Genomic DNA, 21,972 nt, shown 5'->3' with positions numbered 1-21,972 from the left:
CTGTATACACACGGTACAGACACATGGCGGTATATAGATAGCTGTATATACACGGTACAGACACATGGCGGTATATAGATAGCTGTATACACACGGTACAGACACATGGCGGTATATAGATAGCTGTATACACACGGTACAGACACATGGCAGTATATAGAGAGCTGTATATATACACTGTACAGACACATGGCGGTATATAGATAGCTGTATATACACTGTACAGACACATGGCGGTATATAGATAGCTGTATATACACGGTACAGACACATGGCGGTATATAGATAGCTGTATATATACACTGTACAGACACATGGCGGTATATAGATAGCTGTATATATACACTGTACAGACACATGGCGGTATATAGATAGCTGTATATATACACTGTACAGACACATGGCGGTATATAGATAGCTGTATATATACACTGTACAGTTCTCTGCTCTTCTTTGTCGGTCTCTTGTAGCTCCTCCCTCTCAGCTGTGTGGGCGTGGCTACTGCATTCGGCGCCCTGGAGAGGGGCGTGGCCGTGTACTGTTTGTGGGCGGGGTCTCGGTGTGCAGTTGCTCTCGGTGCTCGGGAGATAAGATCACAAGACGCGCGAGGAGCCAGGACCCTGTATACAAGTAAGTGCTCTATATACTGCTGTGTGTGTTCTATATACTGCTGTATGTGCTCTCTATACTGCTGTATGTACTCTATATACCACTATACACTACTCTATGTACTCTGTATACCACTATATACTACTCTATGTACTCTGTATACCACTATATACTACTGTATGTGCTCTATATACCACTATATACTACTGTATGTCCTCTTTATACCACTATATACTACTCTATGTACTCTGTATACCACTATATACTACTGTATGTGCTCTATATACCACTATATACTGCTGTATGTCCTCTATATACCACTATATACTACTGTATGTCCTCTATATACCACTATATACTACTGCATGTACTCTATATACCACTATATACTACTGTATGTCCTCTATATACCACTATATACTACTGTATGTCTTCTATATACCACTATATACTACTGCATGTACTCTATATACCACTATATACTACTGTATGTCCTCTATATACCACTATATACTGCTGTATGTGCTCTGTATACCACTATATACTACTGTATGTCCTCTATATATCACTATATACTACTGTATGTCTTCTATATACCACTATATACTACTGCATGTCCTCTATATACCACTATATACTGCTGTATGTGCTCTGTATACCACTATATACTGCTGTATGTGCTCTGTATACCACTATATACTACTGTATGTACTCTATATACCACTATATACTACTGTATGTGCTCTATATACCACTATATACTACTGTATGTCCTCTATATACTACTATATACTACTGTATGTCTTCTATATACCACTATATACTACTGCATGTACTCTATATACCACTATATACTACTGTATGTCTTCTATATACCACTATATACTACTGCATGTACTCTATATACCACTATATACTACTGTATGTCCTCTATATACCACTATATACTACTCTATGTACTCTATATACCACTATATACTACTGTATGTCTTCTATCAAATCAAATCAAAAAAAAAAAAAAAAATGCTTTATTGGCACGTCCGAATAGGTATTTGGCATTGCCAAAGCTAGTAAAGTGGGTGGGGGGGGGAGTTGGGTTGGGTGGGTGGTGGGTGGGTGGTGGGTATGGGGGGGGGGGGTTCGGTTATAACAGTCCGTGGAGTCTCATCTTCCTCTTCGTTGGTGACTGCTATATGGGGAGGGGGAGGGGGAGGTGGGGGTGGGTGGGGCGGGTGTATTGGGTTAAATATAACAGTCCATGGAGTCTCATCTTCCTCTGGTTTGGTGACAGCTGGACACGTATTGGGCAGCGATCTCCACAGTGGCCTCTTCTTCTCCCAGTAGGATGTAGAGTTTCCTCTTCTCCCAGTCTGGGATGTGGGCAGAGAGTCTTTGGTAGTAGACGGCCCTCACAGCTGAGTATTTGGTGCAGTGTAGCAGGAAGTGGGTCTGGTCTTCTAGGGCCCCCTGGTCACAGTGCTGGCACAGTCTCTTCTCCCGTGGCTTGTACGTCTGCCTGTATCGCCCCGTCTCTATCTCTAGGTTGTGGGCGCTCAGTCTGTATCGGCTCAGGGTCTGTCTGTGCTTGGGGTGGCGTATTCTCTCCAGGTAGGTGGCCATGGTGTAGTCCCTTTGTAGGGATTGGTACACATTGGTGAGTTTCTTGGAGTTATTTATTTCGTTTCTCCATTCTTCAATGTACCGCTCTCTGTTTGCCTCTGTGGTCGCCTTTATTTCGGCCTTGGTTATCATCTGTTGGTGTTTTTGGTTTGGTGGTTGGCTGCTGTTTGGTTGGTGAGTGTCTGGTTTGCTCAGGTGGCTTAGCCAGGCTTGGTGGTGGTAGGAGTCGCTCCCCTGGATGTGTGCCTGGAAAGCTAGCGCCCTCTTCTGTATGGTGAGCCATAGGGGGAGTCTGCCTAGCTCTGCCCTGCAGGCTATGTTGGTGGTGTTGCGATGGACATGGAGCAGGTATTTGCAGAACTCCAGGTGGAAGTTCTCTGTTGGGCTGGAATCCCACTGTGACTGGTCTGGGTAGGTGGCTGGGCCCCAAACCTCACTGCCATAGAGAAGGATCGGGGAGATGACAGCGTCAAATCTCTTCATCCAGACCCTCACCGGTGGTTTGAGGTGGTACAGTTGTCTTCTGATGGCGTAGAAGGTTCTGCAGGCTTTTGCTTTCAGGGTTTCTGTAACGGAGCAAAAGTATACGTCTTCCTCCGGATGGTCTTTTGAATCAACACGGACGCAAGAGGTCGGGAGACAACAGCAATTTATTGTAATCCACAAAGTTAGTAGCCGGCGGCGGTCACATCAACCGTAATAACAATAAGTCCACGGAAGTCACAATCCAATGATAACTTTGGGTTCTTGGTCCTGTAACTAAGTCCTGGCTCTCTGCAGAGCTGTGCACAGGCCGGCTAACACATACTAACTGCTAGCTACAACTATATACTAAAACTGTTACACCTATATCTGTGGGTGGGAAGGGCTGAGTCACAGATCCTTCCCCCCTCACCTATACCAAGGAGAGCAGACTCCCTGTCTCTTTTGAACAATGCACCGTCCAACATCTTCTTGGAGACACTGATCAGATTATCTCCACCCATTGTCCTCACTGGTCCTCACTAGTTAGAGGGATTTGCATACAATGTGCTAACACACTAGACCCCAATCAGCCAACTACACACTGATGTATATAACAGGTTAGAGAATACATTCCACATGAAATATATATTACACATTGCCTATAGTATAGACTCTAACCATCCCGTGACAACCCCTCCCCCTCTCAAAACATGTGCATGACACAATTGGCCTACACAGGTAAATTGGGGAATGCACATCAGTCTCTATAGCTCATATGTCCTCCTGCCGGGATAACCCATCCGCGTTCTGGTGTTGGTTCCCTCGGCGGTGCTGAATGGTAAAGTTGTAGGGTTGAAGGGCTGGCATCTGGCAGAAAATCCGGTGGATCCATGTTGGCTTCTCTCTGAGCTTGGCTTCGGGTCACTGCTCCCACAAAGTGGCACTGTAGATTTCCAACATCGTTGCCTAACAGAACATCGGCCGGCAGCCCGCTCATCACACCAATTGTGCATCGTTTTGGTCCATAACCATAGTCGAGTTCCACGGTAGCTTTAGGAATACGTCTCCGAGTACCTCCTGCCAACTCGATAGAAATGCCAGGGCCCTCCTCTAGGGCCTCGGGTCGAACCACTCGGGGGTCCGCTACCGTTAGGAAAGCTCCCGAGTCCCGGAATCCAACAACTGTTCGGCCATCCAGTAGGACCTCCTGCAAGTGCTTCCGCTGAGGGTTTGCGGGATGTGTGGCAGAAGGCTGAATCCCATAGACCCCTGGAGGTGAAACAGATGGGTCATTCATGGAGTCATCTGGAAATGGGGCCAAACTTTCTGTCCTAGGGGTGGTTCCCAGGTAGTGAATAGGCCGGGATGCCACGGTGGCCCGTGCCCCCATGTTAACAGGGCAACTAGCTTGCAAATGTCCAGGCCGCCCGCACCCAAAACATCTGCGCTCTAGCATTCTTCCAGTGGGTCGTTGTCTAGGGACAGGGTTGTTCATAGCTGGAGGCCGATGGGCTGGGGCAGGGGTAGAGGGGGAATTGTAATCCTGAGGCCGGGCACGAAAGGTGGGTGGCTGGCTGAAGGGTGTCTGGCGGACTGTGGTAGTTTTCCGCTCCTCTGCAAACAACCTCTTCCACTGCGGCTTGATGGTCAGGCCCTCATCTGCAAGGGAAGCAGCTTGCTCCACTGTGGCTGGGTTCCGTTCCAGCACCCACTCACAGATCTCAGCGGGGCACTGGGAAAAGAACTGTTCCTTAAGTATGACTTGGAGGATCTTATCGACTGTGACAGCCTCCTCTCCTTCTAGCCAGCGCTTGCATGCTTGCTTCAACTTGTGGGCGAACATGTGGAAGGAGCTTCCCCCATTGTAAGACAAAGAGCGGAATTGAACTCGGTAGGTCTCTGGAGTGACTGCATAATACTTCTGCACCGCTCTTTTAATGGCCTCATAGTCCCGCTGATCACTAGGGTCCATGGCTCTGAGAGCTTCCGCAGCCCCATCCCGTAGGTGCCCCACCAGATACCGGACCCAATCCTTCTCTGGGACTTCCATCAGGTGGCACTGGTGTTCGAAGTCCTGAAAATATCCATCAACATCCCCAGCCGCTTCATCAAAGGTCTTGAAGTGTTTATGGGAGACATATGGTGGTTCTCTCACTGTTGGGCTGGGGGTCGGCGTTTGATTATAATTCCGCGTAGTTATCTCAGCCATTCGCATTTCATGCGCCATTCTTTCCTTTTCATGCGCCATTCTCTGTTCCTCCTTCTCCGTTTCCTGAGCCCTCTGTAATGCTCTACTCCTTTGCTCCGCAGTTGCTCCTAGCCCCAGCACTGCCAACTCCTCCTCATACAAAACAACCCATCTGCTCTTTTGGGTCTGTACCTGCCACTCCCGTATCTCTACTGTCTCCTGGGGGCAGCCCTCCTCATGGTCGCTTTGCAGGGTCATCTCCTCCAGTGCCTCGATCAGTTGATCTTTCGTTCTTCCCTGGTAACTCAGGTTTAGTTCCCGGGCTCTTACTTGTAGACTTGCCATAGTCCAGTTCCTGTATTCTGAGGTTGTGGCTCCATTAATCGCTGAGCTGCTGTAGTCCATCTCGCTGTCCGCTGTTGATCCCACCGCTGCCAACCAGTTGTAACGGAGCAAAAGTATACGTCTTCCTCCGGATGGTCTTTTGAATCAACACGGACGCAAGAGGTCGGGAGACAACAGCAATTTATTGTAATCCACAAAGTTAGTAGCCGGCGGCGGTCACATCAACCGTAATAACAATAAGTCCACAGAAGTCACAATCCAATGATAACTTTGGGTTCTTGGTCCTGTAACTAAGTCCTGGCTCTCTGCAGAGCTGTGCACAGGCCGGCTAACACATACTAACTCCTCACTACAACTATATACTAAGACTGTTACTTCCTCTATCTGTGGGTGGGAAGGGCTGAGTCACAGATCCTTCCCCCCTCACCTATACCAAGGAGAGCAGACTCCCTGTCTACTATGGACAATGCACCGTCCAACATCTTCTTGGAGACACTGATCAGATTATCTCCACCCATTGTCCTCACTGGTCCTCACTAGTTAGAGGGATTTGCATACAATGTGCTAACACACTAGACCCGAATCAGCCAACTACACACTGATGTTTACAACAGGTTAGAGAATACATTCCACATGAAATATATATTACACATTGCCTATAGTATAGACTCTAACCATCCCGTGACAGTTTCTATTGCTGCTTTGAAGCTTCCTGATTGGCTGAGCTCCAGCCCCAGGTCGGTGTAGCTGTTGGTTTTCTCCAGTGTGGAGCCGTTCAGTGTGAATTGTGAGGTGGTGGAGGCTTTATTGTGGCCCTTCTTCTGGAATACCATGACTTTGGTCTTCTTCTGGTTGATGGGTAGGGCCCATGTGGTGCTGAATTTTTCCAGCACTGACAGGCTTTCTTGGAGATCTTTCTCGGTGGGGGCCAGGAGTAGGAGGTCATCGGCGTATAGCAGGAACTTCACCTCTCGATTGTTCAGGGTGAGGCCTGGGGTTGGTGAGGCCTCCAGGGCTGTAGCCAGTTCATTGATATAGATGTTGAAGAGCGTTGGGCTCAGGCTACAGCCTTGTCTGACCCCTCGGGCCTGTTGGAAGTACGCTGTCCTTTTCCCATTCACCTTCACACTGCACTGGTTTCCGGTGTAGGAGCTCTTGATGACGTCGTACGTTCTTCCTCCTATTCCACTCTCTAGGAGTTTTAGAAGTAGGCCTGGGTGCCATACTGAATCAAACGCCTTCTTAAAGTCCACGAAGCAGGCGAATATCTTGCCTCTTCTGGTGTTGTGGACGTGCGTCTTGATGAGGCTGTGCAGGGTGTAGATATGGTCTGTGGTGCGGTGGTTTGGCATGAACCCTGCTTGGCTCTTGCTGAGGACCCCGTGTTGTGTGAGGAAGGTGAGGATTCTGTTATTGATGATGCTGTTGAACAGTTTCCCCAGCTATGTGCTGCTGACGCAGATCCCTCTGTAGTTGTTGGGGTCATATTGGTCCCCATTCTTGTAGATGGGGGTTATGAGCCCTTTGTTCCAGTCTTCGGGGAAGTGTCCAGCATTGAGCACGAGGGTGAATAGCTTTGCCAGTGCCGCGTGTATTGCTGGAGGGCTGTATTTGATCATCTCTGGTAGGATGCCGTCAGGGCCACTGGCCTTTTTGCCTTTCAGCAGGACAATTCTTTCCTGTATATCTTTTATGGTGATTGGTGAGTCCAGAGGGTTCTGGAAGTCTTTGATGACTTTCTCCATGTCCCTCAGTTTGGTGATTATCTGTTGCTGTTCTGGAGTTAGTTCTTCTTCTGGGATGTTTTTGTAGAGACCTCTGAAGTAGTTGAGCCAGATATTGCCATTTTGGATGTGGAGAGAGTTTTTCTTGGGCTTTGTGCCCATGTGGTGCCAGGTCTCCCAGAATGAGCTGTCCTGGAGGGAGTCCTCTAGTTGCTGTATTTTGTGGGAGAGGTATCTCTGTTTCTTCTCTCTGAGGGTGCCCTTGTATTGCTTGCATAGATTGCTGTAGGCTTCCCTCACCTCCTCGTTGTTGGGGTCCCTGTGTTTTTGGTTGGAGGCTGTTCTTAGGGTATGGCGTAGTGCTCTGCATTCACTGTCGAACCATTTGTGGGACTGTTTGTTGGTTTGTCTTATGGGTTTGGTTGGTTTCAGGCCTGCTAGTTCTGCTGTGGTCTGTAGGATGTACTTGAGATCCTTCACAGCTCTGGTGACTCCCTGTTGGTCTGGCTGATAGGTGTTTGTATGGAAGTTTGTGAGCAGTGTCTTGATTTCGGGTCGGTTGGTTGCGTTGCTATATTCTATGGCCTGGTGGTTGGCCCATTTGAAATGTCTTGGTAGGTTGTAGAGGCCGGACTGTTGGGGCTCATGTGTGGGTGTTTTGTTCCTGGTTCTCATGTATAGTAGGATCTGGTTGTGGTCTGATAGATGGGAGTCAGGTGCGATTGTGAAGTCTTCAATGTCTGACAGGTCTGCGTCTGTAATGGCATAGTCCACCACGCTGTTGCCCACTTGCGAGTTTAGTGTGAAGCGTCCTCTGGGATCGCCTGTGGTACGTCCGTTTATTATGTACAGTCCTAGGCTTCGGCACATGTTCAGCAGTTGTCTCCCACTCTTGTTGACAATTCTGTCTTGGCTGTTTCTTCTTGTCTGTGTGGGTTCTGGGTGGTGGATCTCACTACCGTGCGTATGTGGGTTGTCGTCCGGGGGCAGGTAGTCTAACTCTGTGCCTGTCCTTGCATTCAGGTCTCCGCATATTAGTACTCTGCCTTTGGGTTGGAAGTGGACGGCTTCCCTTTGTAGGACCTCGTAAGTGTCGGGGTGGTGGTAGGGAGACCCTGGTGGGGGCATATATACTGCACAGAGATAGATGTCCTGCTGGCCGCTGAGGATGGAGCTGCTTATTTTTATCCATATGTGATTAGTTCCACGTTTGGTAGCTTTTACGTGTTCTTTGAGCTCCTCCTTGTACCATATTAGTATGCCTCCTGAGTGGCGGCCATGTTTGGTGGTCTTATTTTTCTGGGCGGGCACTGAGAATTCCTTGTAGCCCATGGGTGTTAGGGACTCGTCATCTGCCCGGGTCCATGTCTCTAGGAGGATTTGGATGTCTATGTTTTTTAGTCTGTCTATGAAGTCTGGATCTTTTGGGTTAGATCTATAGGCTGAGGCGTTCAGCCCTTGTATGTTCCAACTACTAATAGTCAGTGATTTCATCTTCGGTGGGTAAACCTTGTAATGAGCTGTCCTGCAGAGGACGGGCTGGGTTCTTGGTTGGTTGCAGTGTGGCCAGGTATTGGTTTATGTGCATTGCTGTTGTGGCCATTGTAGTGACCGCATGCTCTATTCTCTTTATTGTATCTATGTTGGTGCTCTGGGTTGCTCTGGTTGGCTTTTTCTTGATAGGTGGCATCTTTGGGGGGTTCTGTCTTGGATATTGGCGGTTGTCGGGTATTATTTCCATGGTTCTTTGTCTTGTTTGTTGTCTAGGCCCGGGGGCTCTGTTGAGCACTAAGTCTTTGAATTCCTTCGCTAGGAGGCTGACGCCATGTTTATTGAGGTGTTTGTCATCATATAGGTGACGCTTATCTATGGAGGGGTGTTGTGCCAGGGTGATGCCTGGTGTTTGTCTGATTCTGGTCGCCAGCTCTTTGTTGATCCCCATGATGGTAGCTTCAGAGATGTCTTCTGGTGGGAGCAGAGATGACAGGATGATACTACTGTCTGGGAACTGTTGCTTTGCTTTCTCTGCTAGTTGGACCAGTTGGCCCGCTGTCTGTTGGGGCTGGTCAGAGAGATCTTCTGTGCCTGTGTGTATGACAATGTGTTTCGGGGTAGTGAAGAAAGGCTTGCAAATGACGGTATTGGCTTTTTCAATGGTTGGGCTGTGGATTTTCTTGACTCTTTGCCGTGGGAAGAGCTTTCTTGTATTAATGTACTTGCCATTGGAGTCTATGATCAGGACTATATCTGGGTTTGAGGTTCTCGTTGTTTGGGTTCTCTCTGGCTCTATGTCTGGGGTGATGGGCAGTTCTGGGCTTTCTTGTGATGTTTGAGGCATTTCTGGCTTATTGATACCTTGATCAGAGTCTGTTGTGTTTTCCTCCCCCTCTTCCTTAGATCTTATCTCTTGTGCCTGTAGTTTCAGGCCTGATAACTCTTCCTTTAGTTCTGTGATTTCTTGTAGGCACTGCGTCATTTTATCCCACAGCTTGACATTCTCTTGCTGGCAGGCTGCTATCTCTTTTCTCAGATTTGTGTTTTCCTGGATAAGTTTGTGGATGGCTTTTGTGTCGCCATTTGTGCTGGACAGTTCGTTGACATTACAGTTTCTGTTATAATTGTGTTTATAGATAGTAAAATCTCTCTCCAGCCGGGATACAGTCTCTGTGAGGGACTCTACTGAGAGGTGTGAGGAGTCGGGGGAGGGCTTGCTGGCTTGTGTACTGGCAGTGTTGGGGGATGTCACGGGTAATTCACCTGAGTCAGTGGGTGATCCTGTGTCTGTGCCCCTTTTTAGTTGTGCCTGATTCTTGATTTCTGGGAATTTTTCTATATATTGGTGAAGCCTATCTTCTCTTCCTTGAATCATTAAAGTCCCATTATTAAAAATGGTTGTTGTGAGAATCACTTCGCCGGCGCCTTGTGGGTTTTTTATTCTGATTGTTATTTTGCCTGTATCCGCCTCTTCTGTTGTTGTACTCTTGTAGCAGTCACATATTGCATGCTGCCAGGCTCTTATGTAATCGGTGTGCATAATGAGGTTAGTCATTCTTTGGTTTGATGTGTAATCAGCAAACAGGGTCTCAGCATGGGCTTTGAGGAGATCTTTCTTTGCATTTTTCTTTTCATTGGCACTCATGTTATCAGGGTATGTAATCTGTAGAGTGGCCTGCCCCCCCGCTGTGTACAGAGACAGTGCTCTTCGCATAACAGTCAATGTCCTCATTCTCTGTGGCCATTTTCACACCTTCTGGGATGCCTGACACCCGGCTGTGCTGGGACCTTGTCCTAGGTTCTATGGAGCTCATACTAGGTTCATCTAAGAATTCCATATTATAATCTCCCAGGTTCCCAAAATCTGAGGGTGTCCCCGATTTCCTTATTTCTGAGGGATAATCTACTTGTTTATGGGATTAGCCAAGTGATGGCCCTACCTTCTGTGATGTGGGATCCTGGGGTCAGATGTGATGTTCCTGTTGCATTCAGCCAGTCTGAGGTCTGTAGGAATCTTCTCTTGTATTTTAAAATCCTTTTTCTGTTCTTATTTCATTTTTCTCTTGGGATGTTTTTAGTCTCGCTTAGTTATGTCTTCCATGGAGCCGATATTTCCTGGTTTTCGTCTTGCAGGTAGCTCAATTACAAGGTTTTACTTTGATGAAAGTCAGGAGCTCATGGTCGGAGATGCTTACACTCCAGTAGTCAGTAGTCAGTAGTGTAGTAGTGTAGTGTATATACCACTATATACTACTGCATGTACTCTATATACCACTATATACTACTGTATGTCCTCTATATACCACTATATACTACTGCATGTACTCTATATACCACTATATACTACTGTATGTGCTCTGTATACCACTATATACTACTGTATGTACTCTATATACCACTATATACTACTGTATGTCCTCTATAGACCACTATATACTACTGTATGTCCTCTATAGACCACTATATACTACTGTATGTCCTCTATATACCACTATATACTACTGTATGTCCTCTATATACCACTATATACTACTGTATGTCCTCTATATACCACTATATACTACTGTATGTCCTCTATAGACCACTATATACTACTGTATGTACTCTATATAGACCACTATATACTACTGTGTGTCCTCTATAGACCACTATATACTACTGTATGTCCTCTATATACCACTATATACTACTGTATGTCCTCTATATACCACTATATACTACTGTATGTCCTCTATATACCACTATATACTACTGTATGTCCTCTATATACCACTATATACTACTGTATGTCCTCTATATACCACTATATACTACTGCATGTCCTCTATAGACCACTATATACTACTGCATGTACTCTATATACCACTATATACTACTGTATGTCCTCTATATTCCACTATATACTACTCTATGTACTCTGTATACCACTATATACTACTGTATGTCCTCTATAGACCACTATATACTACTGTATGTACTCTATATACCACTATATACTGCTGTATGTACTCTATATACCACTATATACTACTGTATGTCTTCTATATACCACTATATACTACTGTATGTACTCTATATACCACTATATACTACTGTATGTCTTCTATATACCACTATATACTACTGTATGTACTCTATATACCACTATATACTACTGTATGTCCTCTATATACCACTATATACTACTGTATGTCCTCTATAGACCACTATATACTACAGTATGTCCTCTATATACCACTATATACTACTGTATGTCCTCTATAGACCACTATATACTACTGCATGTACTCTATATACCACTATATACTACTGCATGTCCTCTATAGACCACTATATACTACTGCATGTACTCTATATACCACTATATACTACTGTATGTCCTCTATATTCCACTATATACTACTCTATGTACTCTGTATACCACTATATACTACTGTATGTCCTCTATAGACCACTATATACTACTGTATGTGCTCTATATACCACTATATACTACTGTATGTCCTCTATATACCACTATATACTACTGTATGTGCTCTATATACCACTATATACTGCTGTATGTACTCTATATACCACTATATACTACTGTATGTCTTCTATATACCACTATATACTACTGTATGTACTCTATATACCACTATATACTACTGTATGTCTTCTATATACCACTATATACTACTGTATGTCCTCTATATACCACTATATACTACTGTATGTACTCTATATACCACTATATACTGCTGTATGTACTCTATATACCACTATATACTACTGTATGTCTTCTATATACCACTATATACTACTGTATGTACTCTATATACCACTATATACTACTGTATGTCTTCTATATACCACTATATACTACTGTATGTACTCTATATACCACTATATACTACTGTATGTCCTCTATATACCACTATATACTACTGTATGTCCTCTATAGACCACTATATACTACAGTATGTCCTCTATATACCACTATATACTACTGTATGTCCTCTATATACCTCTATATACTACTGTATGTCCTCTATATACCACTATATACTGCTGTATGTCCTCTACATACCACTATATACTACTGTATGTCTTCTATATACCACTATATACTACTGTATGTCTTCTATATACCACTATATACTACTGTATGTGCTCTATATACCACTATATACTACTGTATGTCCTCTATATACCACTATATACTGCTGTATGTACTCTATATACCACTATATACTACTGTATGTACTCTATATCCTACTATATACTGGTGTATGTCCTCTATATACTGTTGTATGTACTCTATATACCACTATATACTACTGTATGTACTCTATATACCACTATATACTACTGCATGTACTCTATATACCACTATATACTACTGTATGTCCTCTATATACTACTCTATGTACTCTATATACTACTATATGTACTCTATGTACCACTATATACTGCTGTATGTACTCTATATACTACTGTATGTCCTCTATATACCACTATATACTACTGTATGGGCTCTATATACCACTATATACTACTGTATGTCCTCTATATACCACTATATACTACTCTATGTACTCTATATACTACTATATACTACTGTATGTACTCTATATACCACTATATACTACTGTATGTGCTCTATATAGACCACTATATACTACTGTATGTGCTCTATATACCACTATATACTACTCTATGTACTCTATATACCACTATATACTACTCTATGTACTCTATATACTACTGTATGTACTCCATATACCACTATATACTACTCTATGTACTCTATATATACCACTATATACTACTCTATACACTGTATGTACTCTATATACCACTATATACCACTCTATGTACCCTATACATATACTATATACTACTGTATACACTGTATGTACTCTATATATACCACTATATACTACTGTATACACTGTATGTACTCTATATATACTACTCTATACACTGTATACACTCCTATATGTATAGATTTGCTGGATCCCCTTTCACTTTCACTTTGCGCAGTAAACAACATGCGGTTCAGCACTATTGTACGGTATTATATACCAGCAGCGCCCCCTGCTGCACTTCTGTGTTATGGCTCAGTACGGAGGTGACCGAGAAGCCCCGAACTATAAACTAGCTGCAGTGTCACATTATAAAGCGCGGGGAAGCCATTTTGTTTCAGCCCATGAGGTCGGCTGAGGTCACCCTTAGACTGTACCAAGTCCGTGTTCTATTCTTAGCGCTACCTCATGGACATAACCCCAGCTGTCAGCGCTTCTATTCTCAGCAGTGACCCCTTCTTGGTGACCCTCCAATGGCGCTGGCCACTCTGGCAGAAGGATCTCCGAGAAGGGTGATGGATATGGCGCGGCTGACCGGTGCCCACTGCGGGCTCTCCAGGAATGGCCTGCCCAGGAGGTATATATTATATACGGCCGGCTGTAGCCATTCAGCTTCAGTCTCCCCTCGTTATCGGTATTGGGGCGCCTTTACCACCAATCGATATTGAGCTGTCACTGACGCTTGATGAGCGCCGATCGGCACCAATGAGGCACGGCGGTGTGGTGAGAAGCTCCGAGCTTATTGTATAATAGTCTCTGTTATCCTGCTATTATGTGTCTGCCTGCGGGTTTATTTATTCTATCACAGAATCCAAAGAACCCTGGCAAGACGCCCAAACCTTACCGCAATGCCTGTGTCTGGTCACCGACCAAAGGTCTGCACAGGAGAACATGGAGATAGTGAGAGAGCTGAGCTCAGGACGTGTAGGGTTGTGTTGTGTCGTAACGTAGAAAAACCGGATCCAGAGTATCGTTACATCAAAGAGATACAAGAAGATACAAATGAGCTTTATTACCAAAGAATAAGACATCGGGTGTTACCAAAGCAGAAAAGGGGGTGGGGGATGGGTACGGGGTCTGTGGCTTGGGGTTTGAGTGTCCTTAGGGTCTCGTCATTCTTGTTTGGGGTATGCGGGTATCAGTGGGTATGGGATAAACGGGTGACGGAGGGGAGGGGGCCCTTAGTGGTTATCAGGTGGGGGGGATTTAATAGTCTCTGGGGGGTTTGATAGTCCGTGGAGTCTCATCTTCCTCTTCGTTGGTGACCGCTATATGGGGAGGTGGGGGTGGGGTGGGCGGGTGTATTGGGATAAATATAACAGTCGGTGGAGTCTCATCTTCCTCTTCGTTGGTGACTGCTATATGGGGAGGTGGGGGTGGGTGGGGTGGGTGTATTGGGATAAATATAACAGTCCGTGGAGTCTCATCTTCCTCTTAGTTGGTGACCGCTATATGGGGAGGTGGGGGTGGGGCGGGTGTATTGGGATAAATATAACAGTCCATGGAGTCTCATCTTCCTCTTGTTTGGTGACAGCTGGACACGTATTGGGCAGCGATCTCCACAGTGGCCTCTTCTTCTCCCAGTAGGATGTAGAGTTTTCTCTTCTCCCAGTCTGGGATGTGGGCAGAGAGTCTTTGGTAGTAGACGGCCCTCACAGCTGAGTAGTTGGTGCAGTGTAGCAGGAAGTGGGTCTCGTCTTCTAGGACCCCCTGGTCACAGTGCTGGCACAGTCTCTTCTCCCGTGGCTTGTACGTCTGCCTGTATCGCCCCGTCTCTATCTCTAGGTTGTGGGCGCTCAGTCTGTATCGGCTCAGGGTCTGTCTGTGCTTGGGGTGGCGTATTCTCTCCAGGTAGGTGGCCATGGTGTAGTCCCTTTGTAGGGATTGGTACACATTGGTGAGTTTCTTGGAGTTATTTATTTCATTTCTCCATTCTTCAATGTACCGCTCTCTGTTTGCCTCTGTGGTCGCCTTTATTTCGGCCTTGGTTATCATCTGTTGGTGTTTTTGGTTTGGTGGTTGGCTGCTGTTTGGTTGGTGAGTGTCTGGTTTGCTCAGGTGGCTTAGCCAGGCTTGGTGGTGGTAGGAGTCGCTCCCCTGGATGTGTGCCTGGAAAGCTAGCGCCCTCTTCTGTATGGTGAGCCATAGGGGGAGTCTGCCTAGCTCTGCCCTGCAGGCTATGTTGGTGGTGTTGCGATGGACATGGAGCAGGTATTTGCAGAACTCCAGGTGGAAGTTCTCTGTTGGGCTGGAATCCCACTTTGACTGGTCTGGGTAGGTGGCTGGGCCCCAAACCTCACTGCCATAGAGAAGGATCGGGGAGATGACAGCGTCAAATATCTTCAGCCAGACCCTCACCGGTGGTTTGAGGTGGTACAGTTGTCTTCTGATGGCGTAGAAGGTTCTGCAGGCTTTTGCTTTCAGGGTTTCTATTGCTGCTTTGAAGCTTCCTGATTGGCTGAGCTCCAGCCCCAGGTAGGTGTAGCTGTTGGTTTTCTCCAGTGTGGAGCCGTTCAGTGTGAATTGTGGGGTGGTGGAGGCTTTATTGTGGCCCTTCTTCTGGAATACCATGACTTTGGTCTTCTTCTGGTTGATGGGTAGGGCCCATGTGGTGCTGAATTTTTCCAGCACTGACAGGCTTTCTTGGAGGTCTTTCTCGGTGGGGGCCAGGAGTAGGAGGTCATCGGCGTATAGCAGGAACTTCACCTCTCGATTGTTCAGGGTGAGGCCTGGGGTTGGTGAGGCCTCCAGGGCTGTAGCCAGTTCATTGATATAGATGTTGGAGAGCGTTGGGCTCAGGCTACAGCCTTGTCTGACCCCTCGGGCCTGTTGGAAGTATGCTGTCCTTTTCCCATTCACCTTCACACTGCACTGGTGTCGGTGTAGGAGGGGGAGCAGTGACGTTGTATTGTGTGATACTATATTTGTGTGCTCTTTGTGATGTCCGTGTCTGCGTCTCTTGCAGGGCCCTCATGTTGTCTTCCAGCCATGGGTTTGTTCCGTTCGGTAGATATGCGCAAGTTACTGCACAACAAGTTTGTCGTCATTCTTGGAGACTCCAGTAAGTGACCCCCTCCTGTATATTTGATGTGTATACACCTGTCTGGAGCACCTGTATTGTAACACACGTTCTGCTCTAGTTCTCTTCTTCTCATGGTGCCCTAAGCTTGTGTCTGCACAGTGTGAACAGGGCCACCGCCTCATGTCCTTGTCTGTCTTTCAGTTCAGAGATCTGTGTACAAAGACCTGGTGAAGCTTCTGCGGACTGATGCATATCTGACTGAAGACCAGCTAAAAGAGAAGGTGAGGCTTAAGACGTGTCCAGTAACACCTTGTGGACCACCAAATGCCTTACAACTTGTAGAGGAGACACGGGGAGCAGTCTGTGTGAGAGGAGACACGGGGAGCAGTCTATGAGAGAGGAGACACGGGGAGCAGTCTGTGTGAGAGAGGAGACATGGGGAGCAGTCTATGAGAGAGGAGACACGGGGAGCAGTCTGTGAGAGAGGAGACACGGGGAGCAGTCTATGAGAGAGGAGATACGGGGAGCAGTCTGTGTGAGAGAGGAGACACGGGGAGCAGTCTGTGTGAGAGAGGAGACATAGGGAGCAGTCTGTGTGAGAGAGGAGACATAGGGAGCAGTCTGTGTGAGAGAGGAGACACGGGGAGCAGTCTGTGTGAGAGAGGAGACACGGGGAGCAGTCTGTGTGAGAGAGGAGACACTGGGAGCAGTCTGTGTGAGAGAGGAGACATGGGGAGCAGTCTATGAGAGAGGAGACACGGGGAGCAGTCTATGAGAGAGGAGACATGGGGAGCAGTCTGTGTGAGAGAGGAGACATGGGGAGCAGTCTATGAGAGAGGAGACACGGGGAGCAGTCTATGAGAGAGGAGATACGGGGAGCAGTCTGTGTGAGAGAGGAGACACGGGGAGCAGTCTGTGTGAGAGAGGAGACACGGGGAGCAGTCTGTGTGAGAGAGGAGACATAGGGAGCAGTCTGTGTGAGAGAGGAGACATAGGGAGCAGTCTGTGTGAGAGAGGAGACACGGGGAGCAGTCTGTGTGAGAGAGGAGACACGGGGAGCAGTCTGTGTGAGAGAGGAGACATGGGGAGCAGTCTGTGTGAGAGAGGAGACATGGGGAGCAGTCTGTGTGAGAGAGGAGACACTGGGAGCAGTCTGTGTGAGAGAGGAGACATGGGGAGCAGTCTGTGTGAGAGAGGAGACACTGGGAGCAGTCTGTGTGAGAGAGGAGACATGGGGAGCAGTCTGTGTGAGAGAGGAGACACTGGGAGCAGTCTGTGTGAGAGAGGAGACATGGGGAGCAGTCTGTGTGAGAGGAGACACGGGGAGCAGTCTGTGTGAGAGAGGAGACATGGGGAGCAGTCTGTGTGAGAGAGGAGACATAGGGAGCAGTCTATGAGAGAGGAGACATGGGGAGCAGTCTGTGTGAGAGAGGAGATACGGGGAGCAGTCTGTGTGAGAGAGGAGACATAGGGAGCAGTCTGTGTGAGAGAGGAGACACGGGGAGCAGTCTGTGTGAGAGAGGAGACACGGGGAGCAGTCTATGAGAGAGGAGACATGGGGAGCAGTCTGTGTGAGAGGAGACACGGGGAGCAGTCTGTGTGAGAGAGGAGACATGGGGAGCAGTCTGTGTGAGAGAGGAGACATGGGGAGCAGTCTGTGTGAGAGAAGAGACACGGGGAGCAGTCTATGAGAGAGGAGACACGGGGAGCAGTCTGTGAGAGAGGAGACACGGGGAGCAGTCTGCATGAGAGAGGAGACACGGGGAGCAGTCTATGAGAGAGGAGACACGGGGAGCAGTCTATGAGAGAGGAGACATGGGGAGCAGTCTGCATGAGAGAGCAGACACGGGGAGCAGTCTATGAGAGAGGAGACACGGGGAGCAGTCTGTGTGAGAGAGGAGACACGGGGAGCAGTCTATGAGAGAGGAGACACGGGGAGCAGTCTATGAGAGAGGAGACACGGGGAGCAGTCTGTGTGAGAGAGGAGACACGGGGAGCAGTCTATGAGAGAGGAGACATGGGGAGCAGTCTGTGAGAGAGAGGAGACACGGGGAGCAGTCTGTGTGAGAGAGGAGACACGGGGAGCAGTCTGTGTGAGAGAGGAGACACGGGGAGCAGTCTATGAGAGAGGAGACACGGGGAGCAGTCTATGAGAGAGGAGACACGGGGAGCAGTCTGTGTGAGAGAGGAGACATGGGGAGCAATCTGTGTGAGAGAGGAGACATAGGGAGCAGTCTATGAGAGAGGAGACAAGGGGAGCAGTCTATGAGAGAGAGGAGACACGGGGAGCAGTCTGTGTGAGAGAGGAGACATAGGGAGCAGTCTATGAGAGAGGAGACACGGGGAGCAGTCTGTGTGAGAGAGGAGACATGGGGAGCAATCTGTGTGAGAGAGGAGACATGGGGAGCAGTCTGTGTGAGAGAGGAGACACGGGGAGCAGTCTGTGTGAGAGAGGAGACATAGGGAGCAGTCTATGAGAGAGGAGACACGGGGAGCAGTCTATGAGAGAGAGGAGACACGGGGAGCAGTCTGTGTGAGAGAGGAGACATAGGGAGCAGTCTATGAGAGAGGAGACACGGGGAGCAGTCTGTGTGAGAGAGGAGACATAGGGAGCAGTCTATGAGAGAGGAGACACGGGGAGCAGTCTGTGTGAGAGAGGAGACATAGGGAGCAGTCTATGAGAGAGGAGACACGGGGAGCAGTCTATGAGAGAGGAGACACGGGGAGCAGTCTATGAGAGAGGAGACATGGGGAGCAGTCTGTGTGAGAGAGGAGACACGGGGAGCAGTCTGTGTGAGAGAGGAGACACGGGGAGCAGTCTATGAGAGAGGAGACACGGGGAGCAGTCTATGAGAGAGGAGACATAGGGAGCAGTCTGTGAGAGAGGAGACACGGGGAGCAGCCTGTGTGAGAGAGGAGACATAGGGAGCAGTCTATGAGAGAGAGGAGACACGGGGAGCAGTCTGTGTGAGAGAGGAGACATAGGGAGCAGTCTGTGTGAGAGAGGAGACATAGGGAGCAGTCTATGAGAGAGGAGACACGGGGAGCAGTCTATGAGAGAGAGGAGACACGGGGAGCAGTCTGTGTGAGAGAGGAGACACGGGGAGCAGTCTGTGAGAGAGAGGAGACATAGGGAGCAGTCTGTGTGAGAGAGGAGACACGGGGAGCAGTCTGTGTGAGAGAGGAGACACGGGGAGCAGTCTGTGAGAGAGAGGAGACATAGGGAGCAGTCTGTGTGAGAGAGGAGACATAGGGAGCAGTCTGCGTGAGAGAGGAGACATGGGGAGCAGTCTGTGTGAGAGAGGAGACATGGGGAGCAGTCTATGAGAGAGGAGACACGGGGAGCAGTCTATGAGAGAGGAGACACGGGGAGCAGTCTGTGTGAGAGAGGAGACACGGGGAGCAGTCTATGAAAGAGGAGACACGGGGAGCAGTCTGTATGAGAGAGGAGACATAGGGAGCAGTCTATGAGAGAAGAGACACGGGGAGCAGTCTGTGTGAGAGAGGAGACACGGGGAGCAGTCTGTGTGAGAGAGGAGACATAGGGAGCAGTCTATGAGAGAAGAGACACGGGGAGCAGTCTGTGTGAGAGAGCAGACACGGGGAGCAGTCTGTGTGAGAGAGGAGACACGGGGAGCAGTCTGTGTGAGAGAGGAGACACGGGGAGCAGTCTGTGTGAGAGAGGAGACATAGGGAGCAGTCTATGAGAGAGGAGACACGGGGAGCAGTCTGTGTGAGAGAGGAGACACGGGGAGCAGTCTATGAGAGAGGAGACATGGGGAGCAGTCTGTGAGAGAGAGGAGACACGGGGAGCAGTCTGTGTGAGAGAGGAGACACGGGGAGCAGTCTATGAGAGAGGAGACACGGGGAGCAGTCTATGAGAGAGGAGACCCGGGGAGCAGTCTGTGTGAGAGAGGAGACACGGAGCAGTCTATGAGAGAGGAGACACGGGGAGCAGTCTATGAGAGAGGAGACACGGGGAGCAGTCTGTGTGAGAGAGGAGACACGGGGAGCAGTCTGTGTGAGAGAGGAGACACGGGGAGCAGTCTGTGTGAGAGAGGAGACATGGGGAGCAGTCTATGAGAGAGGAGACACGGGGAGCAGTCTGTGTGAGAGAGGAGACACGGGGAGCAGTCTGTGTGAGAGAGGAGACACGGGGAGCAGTCTGTGAGAGAGAGTAGACATAGGGAGCAGTCTATGAGAGAGGAGACACGGGGAGCAGTCTGTGTGAGAGAGGAGACACGGGGAGCAGTCTATGAGAGAGAGGAGACACGGGGAGCAGTCTATGAGAGAGAGGAGACACGGGGAGCAGTCTGTGTGAGAGAGGAGACACGGGGAGCAGTCTGTGTGAGAGAGAAGACATAGGGAGCAGTCTATGAGAGAGGAGACACGGGGAGCAGTCTGTATGAGAGAGGAGACACGGGGAGCAGTCTGTGAGAGAGGAGACACTGGGAGCAGTCTGTGTGAGAGAGGAGACACGGGGAGCAGTCTGTGTGAGAGAGGAGACACGGGGAGCAGTCTGTGTGAGAGAGGAGACATGGGGAGCAGTCTATGAGAGAGGAGACACGGGGAGCAGTCTGTGTGAGAGAGGAGACACGGGGAGCAGTCTGTGTGAGAGAGGAGACATAGGGAGCAGTCTGTGTGAGAAAGGAGACACGGGGAGCAGTCTATGAGAGAGGAGACACGGGGAGCAGTCTGTGTGAGAGAGGAGACACGGGGAGCAGTCTGTGTGAGAGAGGAGACATGGGGAGCAGTCTGTGTGAGAGAGGAGACACGGGGAGCAGTCTGTGTGAGAGATGAGACACGGGGAGCAGTCTGTGTGAGAAAGGAGACACGGGGAGCAGTCTATGAGAGAGGAGACACGGGGAGCAGTCTATGAGAGAGGAGACACGGGGAGTAGTCTGTGTGAGAGAGGAGACACGGGGAGCAGTCTATGAGAGAGGAGACACGGGGAGCAGTCTATGAGAGAGCAGACACTGGGAGCAGTCTGTGTGAGAGAGGAGACATGGGGAGCAGTCTGTGTGAGAGAGGAGACATGGGGAGCAGTCTGTGTGAGAGAGGAGACACGGGGAGCAGTCTGTGTGAGAGAGAAGACATAGGGAGCAGTCTATGAGAGAGGAGACACGGGGAGCAGTCTGTGTGAGAGAGGAGACACGGGGAGCAGTCTGTGTGAGAGAGGAGACATGGGGAGCAGTCTGTGTGAGAGAGGAGACATGGGGAGCAGTCTGTGTGAGAGAGGAGACACGGGGAGCAGTCTGTGTGAGAGAGGAGACACGGGGAGCAGTCTATGAGAGAGGAGACACGGGGAGCAGTCTATGAGAGAGCAGACACTGGGAGCAGTCTGTGTGAGAGAGGAGACATGGGGAGCAGTCTGTGTGAGAGAGGAGACATGGGGAGCAGTCTGTGTGAGAGAGGAGACACGGGGAGCAGTCTGTGTGAGAGAGAAGACATAGGGAGCAGTCTATGAGAGAGGAGACACGGGGAGCAGTCTGTGTGAGAGAGGAGACACGGGGAGCAGTCTGTGTGAGAGAGGAGACATGGGGAGCAGTCTGTGTGAGAGAGGAGACATGGGGAGCAGTCTGTGTGAGAGAGGAGACACGGGGAGCAGTCTGTGTGAGAGAGAAGACATAGGGAGCAGTCTATGAGAGAGGAGAC

At 48.6% G+C, this 21,972-nt stretch overlaps 1 protein-coding gene across 1 annotated transcript in view; it reads left to right on the top strand.

The window, feature by feature from the left end:
* Positions 1–570: 570 nt before the first annotated feature.
* The window catches only part of LOC142189559 (uncharacterized), a 222,967-nt gene continuing 201,565 nt past the window's right edge, over positions 571–21,972 (top strand). Inside the window, exons 1-3 of the mRNA XM_075262174.1 lie at positions 571–630; positions 16,261–16,356; positions 16,519–16,598. Coding sequence (XP_075118275.1) covers positions 16,284–16,356; positions 16,519–16,598 — 153 coding nt within the window. The 5' untranslated portion in view covers positions 571–630; positions 16,261–16,283. The remainder of the gene's footprint in view (positions 631–16,260; positions 16,357–16,518; positions 16,599–21,972) is intronic.

The sequence above is a fragment of the Leptodactylus fuscus genome, chromosome 1 (assembly GCF_031893055.1).
Source record: "Leptodactylus fuscus isolate aLepFus1 chromosome 1, aLepFus1.hap2, whole genome shotgun sequence".
In the NCBI taxonomy this organism is placed as follows: domain Eukaryota; kingdom Metazoa; phylum Chordata; class Amphibia; order Anura; family Leptodactylidae; genus Leptodactylus; species Leptodactylus fuscus.
This window is presented reverse-complemented; position numbering and strand designations above follow the sequence as displayed.